This window comes from Ischnura elegans, assembly GCF_921293095.1.
Source record: "Ischnura elegans chromosome 13 unlocalized genomic scaffold, ioIscEleg1.1 SUPER_13_unloc_1, whole genome shotgun sequence".
In the NCBI taxonomy this organism is placed as follows: domain Eukaryota; kingdom Metazoa; phylum Arthropoda; class Insecta; order Odonata; family Coenagrionidae; genus Ischnura; species Ischnura elegans.
Genome location: NW_025791657.1, coordinates 18045983 through 18052838, shown reverse-complemented (window position 1 = coordinate 18052838; position 6856 = coordinate 18045983). Strand labels below are relative to the sequence as shown.

Sequence of the window (6856 nt, the reverse complement as noted above, 5' to 3'; positions counted from 1 at the left end):
ATTGTTGGAATTCAAAGACTGGAACGAATTTTAATCCATACCAATCATCACGTACAGTATATCCGTCTTTTTTTGCTACAGATGTGGGGAAATGCAGTTACGCACCCCCGAGCTTTGGTTCTCAGGGAGTGTGGGACTCTCGTTCAGGCCATACCCACTGAAACCCCTCCCCCTCTGCTGCATACATGCCACAATGACTAAAAGGGAAACATTAAGATGACATGTATACAGATGTTGATGTGGATAATCCAAATTTGAGTGTGATATCAGTTGCTCATGGGGTTCGGACTTCATTGCCAGGCACTCATAAACATGATTGTTTAAAAAAATCTGGAAAGTGAAATGCAATATAAGCCATCATGCTATGCACGCTATTTAACATAAAATTGGAGATCGTATTTGTGAACCGTGAAGTTCCACTCACACACAGAATTTTAAACTTTGGGAATCGCCATCACGGGCGCTATTCCTTTTCGCTTAATCTTCTCCTGTGATAACGAAACCGCTTTCAAATACTGCCTTTTTTCGATTTTGGTTCTGGCCAATTGGTACGGAGCTTTTCCTTCTCCACAGCGTGACTAGCAAAGATTTTTTGTCGCACATGTAGGCCATCACGGCGAGAATGTCAACTCGCTGTCTGCCAACCGAATCTTCATATTTTTCTCTTCGTTTCTCTCTCATTTCTTTAGTCGTTTCAAATGTTTTCCCAAGGTTTGAGGAGATGACCTCATCCAGGTTGTCGGGGAAGTTCTTATAGGGGTTTGTGCCCACTATTGTTGGAACCATTGGTAGAATGATGTTGCGGAAAGTCTCGTTCGCATCCACTACTCGCCTTTCAGTTGAGGGTCCCGCGGGGACGAGCCCGGAAAGGGTTTGGTACTCTGCTACCCTCGCCGGCAGAGGCACGAGGTAGTTCCGCTTTGCTGTTTCCTACGAATGGCGCAGAAATGCTGCCACCATGCGGCTGGTCCGCTCATCTATTTTGGTGGATAATGTTGATACCAACATCCTTCAGGAGGTTGAGCTTATTTTCCGCATATTTTCCTTTTCCAAATCCTTATTCAAATCGACGAAAAAATTTTTGAATGTTCAGTTCAGTTCAACAAGGTTTATTTCCACGAGACAACATAAATAAAATATGAACAGAAACAATAACAATAACGATAAATACAACTATATCTCATGGAGCTGTTTAGGCTTGCGCCTCTTCAGCACTACTGGGGTTGAACACTGGTACGGGAGTGGAATTGCCCCGGCATTTGCCCTAAGGACGGCGGGAAACGAGTAGAACCGCCGTCAGGCCACCACGGTACAATAGACTATGAATTTATAACGTGCCAAGGATAATGTACGCTAATATGATATCAATAATAGACTATATACAATTAACAATAAATATAGTCTTTGTATAAATAATAATAAATAGATAAATAAATAATAAATAAATAGGTAGATAGTCTACTCTGTCACTGGTATCACTGGGGGATCAGGGGGGAGCGGGGTCTCTAGGACGTTGTCGTTCTCACTAGGGTGGGGGTTCACTGGTTTGTTCCTTTTCTGCCTCCGTTTTTTGGGTCGTAGTGGGAGCCCTGGTATGATGGTCAAGCGGGGATCACTGGTGCAATTGATGATGACGGAGGCAGTTCTACGTCGGGCAGGAACAGGTGAAGGTGGTCGCTGATGAATCTTGGAGCGGAGTAGAGCTTCTGCTTGTTTGTCTTACGACGACTCCGTTCCCAGGAAGCATGATGTCGTTGAACAGTCGTGGATTGTGCTCTGCGATCCTCCCTGCGGCGTTTCTCCGTAGCCGGCATAATCTGTGGAGGAGAGGCTCGATATTAGTTATGTTGTAGACTTGCTTCCTGTTGGTGCGAGGGTGCAACAAGAAGGTCTGCCGTAGGACACGCCTTTCAAACGAGGCGTATCTCTGTAGGGCATTGTTGTACGGGAGTACAGCAAGTGCGGCGTACTCCATAACTGGTGTAATGAAAGACTAGTACAGGAGCAGGTCGAACCTCTCTGATACTCCGCACACCCTTGCTCTGACCGCGCGAATGAGGTTCCTCCTTCTGTTGCACCTCGTCGTGATGTTGGCGACATGCTTCCTGAAAGTGAGGTTTTGATCAATTAGCACCTCCAGGTAGGTTGCCGTGGTGGACCGGTGGACCCTTTGGTTCCATAGGGTCACTTGATGCTGTTGATGATGCTTCTTCCTAAGAGGTTTGATGATGATCAGTTGCGTCTTCTTTGGGTTTGGCCTCACTCTCCAGTCCTTAAACCACTTCTCAAGGCGCGACAGCATGCTCTGTATGTAGTTTACCGCCGTCCGCGGTGTGAGGGCTGTGCTCCATAGGGCCGTGTTATCGGCGTATTGGATTACTTCCACGGTCTTTCTTTGTTTCTTGTCCGTGGGTATGTCGCGGCAGTACAGCGAGAAGAGTAGGGGGGACAGCACGGTGCCCTGAGGGAAACCGGCTTGTGGGGGGAAAGCGGAGGAGAGCTGGGGCCCGACTCTAACCCTCGCGCTTCTGTTTCCGATGAAACAGTTGATAAGCCGCAGGAGGTCCTGTTCCATCCCGGGCAGCTTCTCAAGCTTGTACATAAGCCCGTCGTGCCGCACGCTGTCGAATGCCCTTTCTATGTCCAGGAACAGTGCTGCTGTGTATCTGTTCCTGTTGATCCCTTCTGCTGCTGTGCTGGTTAGGAGAGTGAGGGGATCCGTGGTGCACCGGTGTGGTCTAAATCCATATTGGAGTTGTGGTAGTGCTCCGTTTTCTTCCAGTATTTTGGTCAAGCGCAGCACTATGATTTTCTCAAACCACTTTCCTATGGTGCTGGTTAAGCTAATAGATCGGTAGTTCTCAGCTTTCGAGTTGTCCTTTCCAGGCTTGGGTATCATTACCATGGTTATTTTCTTCCAAGCCTGGGGATAGTATCCTAGTGCTGCGTTAAAGATGTTCCTTAGAGGTGGTAAGCACGCTGGTGAGTGCATCAGATGTTTGGCCTTTATACCATCCTCTCCGGGTGCCTTGTTTTTCCTCGGTTTAGCAGATGCCATATCTTCCTCGGTGATGCTTCTGAGGATGCCCGTTCTTTCTTGTTCCTCAGGTATTTCTTCCCGCGGCAGGAATCGCCCCCTCTTCCATCTGGCGTGGAAGGTACAGGTTTCCATGTTCTTATTGTTGAACAGGGGGTCTTGCATCGGAGAGTAGACGTCCTGCAGTACTCTCCGGAATTCTTCTACCTTTTCTGCTGGCTCTGCTATCGGGTTGTCATCGGGACCCTTCAATGAGGTGTGCGTCTGAGTCAGCTGTCCCGTCAGCAGCTTGAATTTTCTCCAGAACGCACCCCCGTCCCGGTAGTCAAGGTTTTTACAGGCATTTTCCCACGCTTTCTCTTTCATTTCGATGGCATTTCTGCGTATGACAGCGTTTTGCCTGTTCAACGCTTGTTTGACTGCCGGGTCTCTGTTCCGGATCCATTCTCGGTAGAGCGCCCTCTTTTCTTTGATGAGTTTCACTATATGTGGGGCGAGCGGCGGACAGGTGGTGTCAATTGTCTTCATCGGGATAGCAATGGCGGCTTCGGCGAAGGCCCTCTCCACAGTCTTTATCGCTGCGTCGACTTCCGGAACGTTGTGTAGAGCTCCGATGTCTCCTGTCTTAGCCTGTACTGTTCTGTTGAAGGCTTCCCAGTCCACCTTCTTCCAGTCTGGTCTCTGGATGACGCAGCTCCCTCGCTGTTTCACCCACCTGAAAGAGAAAGAGAACGGGAGGTGGTCGGATGTAATGCAATCGTCTACGTTGACCTGTCCGCATAGAGGCATAAGGTCACCCGTGACGATTGCATGGTCAGGGTTGGATGCTCCTCTCCCTATGGAAGTGGGGGAAGGGATGTCCAGCCGCACCATGGGGCTGCAGAGGAGGAAGGAGAGGAGTTTGCGACCATTGGCGTTAGAAGCGTGGTCCCTGAAGGCGTGATGGCGTGCGTTGAAGTCCCCGAGGAGTATTGTGGGTTTCTTGCTGTCAGCGATGAAGTCCAGGAGCTTCATCGGTAGCGGCGCTCGTGGTCTGCAGTAGAGCACGCAGATCTGCACGTCTCTTTGTCCAAGCCGCACGCTCGCCATCACTGCGTCGTTTCCTTCTGGCAGGCAGTTCTCCGGGATGTCTAGGTGTTTGGCCGCGATGTCGGAGCGGATCAAGAATGCGACTCCACCGATTCGTGGTTTAGTCCTCGGTACGGAGAACTCCTGGAAGCCAGAGATTTTAACTTTAGCGGAGGGTTTGAGGAAGGTCTCCACCAGCCCCATGATGGCGACCTTCCTGCTCCTCGTATGTTCCTGGAGCAGTGACCGTTTTTGGGCCACGGCTCCGTTGATATTTACGAACGACACTTTTGGGGGACTGATTCATGTTAAGTTCTTAATCTCGGCGCGTCGCTCCCGCGTAGGTCCTCCATCCGAAGATGGGCCTTGCCGCTGCCCTGATGACGTCCGCGACCTCCTCTGCGACGCTGGGGTGAACGGTGTCCCGGATGACCTGCGACATGAAGCGAATCACCTGGCTCCTCGTCGCTGGCTGGTCCCCTGATTGTGCCTGTAAGATATCCGAGAAGAAATCTACTTCAGGCGCTTGGTCATGGCGCTGGTCTGCCGGGCGCTCAGGGCGAGCCGGGGAGACAGCGCGCTCACGTGTGCCCAGAGGCGGAGGGTGTCGACCCTGGACACGAGTAGCACCATGTTGCGGCGGGGGCCGCTCCTGGGTGCGGGCGACTTTCCTGGATCGGAGTGGGCGGGCCGGCTCGCACCGATACAAGCGGCCGTCTGGGGAGAAACCGTTCCCCAAGGTTCTCCCGCAATCCGCCTCACTGGCTGCTGGAACGAGGACCCTCACGACGGTCGTCTTCTTCTTCCTCCGCGTGTAGATTCGCCAGGTCTCCTTCACAGGGATGTGCAATTCCAGGAGTCTCTCCACCAGGTGGTCCACTCTTGTGGCATAGTCAACACCTGGAATCACGAAATCGAAGATTTCACTCGCGGGTGTGGGAGGTGGCGCGGTCGGGCGCCGTTCAGGGGGGAGATCGTATTGGAGCGGCTCCCCTATGGCATAGTCCAATCGTCTTTATTCCTGCCTCAGGGTCTCCACTCCTCTACGATCTGTTTATTATCGCGGAGCGCCGTTCCGTATTGACGAATATCCGGGCATTTGCAAGGTCCGGATAGCCCTGGCGCCAAGCTTGGAAGAAGCTGCGCTGACTGCAGGATCGTGGGAGACGGGCGATGCGAACTGGGAAGGTGCGGGTCGGGGGTGTGGCTGGGATGTGGGATGGTCTCGTGGCGGTGGGTGCCGTAGTTGGTGGGATGGTGCGAGTTGGGGCACTGGATGGCTGCCTCCTCGTAACGAGGCTGAACGTTTGGCTCAGGAAGGAGGGAGGGGTTGGCAATTGTTGTGCCATCTGGGCTGGTAGTGCAGCCACCGGAGTGGCCACGATGGTGGGGGTAGAGGTTGCCGCTAGGGTGATTGGTTGGAAGGGGGAGGGTGAATCGAGCGACCTCATGGTGATGTTGGGAAAGGAAGCCAAAGAGGAAGATGCGGCAGGGGAGGTAACGGCCTCGTCCGCTGACGGCGGGACGGGAGCCGGGCTAGCCCTCGAACTAGGCCGCGCTGAGGGCACGGCAGAGTCCGGGGATTCAGGAGACTCGGTCTCAGTCCCCGCTGACGGCGGAGGAGAGATCCGGGTACCCGTTCCATCCGGCCTCACAGGGGGGGATCCTGAGATCCGTGGTAAGGCCAGAGATCTAGGGGAACCGCGAGACCTCAGGTTATATATGGTCGGGCATGATAAAGGGCGGTTGTGGAGTCGTCCGGAGACGACTCTCTCCATCGTGCCGACTCTGAGACCTTACCAGGCTCCGTGACGCGGAGCCTGGCATCCGTGATGCGGAGCAGCCTTGCAACAGGTTGATAGTGACGCAGCGCAACCGAAGGCCTTCTCTTTATGTCGTCGACGGTCGTGTTAAGCACCAAAAATACGGGCACCGCTGCCGTTACGCGGCTAAATGGAGCCTCTATGTTTGCAAGTGAGTGAAGTGTTTAGGAGGCCCCTAAAGGCGCTGATGCCTTTGTAAAAACTTAGGCGCTGATGCCTTTTTAAAAACTTAGGCGCTGATGCCTTTTTTAAAACTTAGGCGTTGATGCCTTGCGAAAACTTAGTGATTTGGCCTTTGAAGCAAGAGCGGGGTGGCTCTTATTCCAAGTCCCGCTTAGATCTGGGAGGCGCTGATGCCTCTCAAATCTGGCCCCTATTCCTAGGCGCTGATGCATTGCGAAAACTAAGTGATTTGGCCTTTGAAGCAAGAGCGGGGTGGCTCTTATGCCTAGTCCCGCTTAGATCTGGGAGGCGCTGATGCCTCTCAACTCAGGCCCATATTCCTAGGCGCTGATGCCTTGTTAAAACTTAGGCGTTGATGCCTTGCGAAAACTTAGTGATTTGGCCTTTGAAGCAAGAGCGGGGTGGCTCTTATTCCAAGTCCCGCTTAGATCTGGGAGGCGCTGATGCCTCTCAAATCAGGCCCCTATTCCTAGGCGCTGATGCCTTGCGAAAACTAAGTGATTTGGCCTTTGAAGCAAGAGCGGGGTGGCTCTTATGCCAAGTCCCGCTTAGATCTTGGAGGCGCTGATGCCTCTCAAATCAGGCCCCTATTATTAGGCGCTGATGCCTTGTTAAACTCAGGCGCTGATGCCTAGCGAAAACTTAGTGATTTGGCCTTTGAAGCAAGAGCAGGGTGGCCCTTAGGCCAAGTCCCGCTTAGATCTGGGAGGCGCTGATGCCTCTCAACTCAGGCCCATATTCCTAG

The 6856-nt window shown here is 52.6% G+C and overlaps 1 protein-coding gene across 1 annotated transcript; it reads right to left on the bottom strand.

The window, feature by feature from the left end:
* Positions 1 to 4421: 4421 nt before the first annotated feature.
* LOC124172141 (proline-rich protein 36-like) lies at positions 4422 to 5883 on the bottom strand. Its single transcript, XM_046551547.1, has 2 exons — positions 5256 to 5883; positions 4422 to 5005 (listed from the first exon to the last, which is right to left on the bottom strand). Exons 1-2 carry the CDS (start codon positions 5881 to 5883, stop codon positions 4422 to 4424), a joined length of 1212 nt encoding a protein of 403 aa, XP_046407503.1.
* Between the last annotated feature and the right edge of the window lie 973 nt (positions 5884 to 6856).

Excerpts from the sequence above, each read along its gene's own strand:
- LOC124172141 (XM_046551547.1), bottom strand. The coding sequence starts at position 5,883 with ATGGAGAGAGTCGTCTCCGGACGACTCCACAACCGCCCTTTATCATGC. Across the intron at positions 5,006-5,255 it reads CCGTCTCCCACGATCCTGCA|GTGTTGACTATGCCACAAGA; the intron begins GTCAGCGCAGCT and ends TCGTGATTCCAG.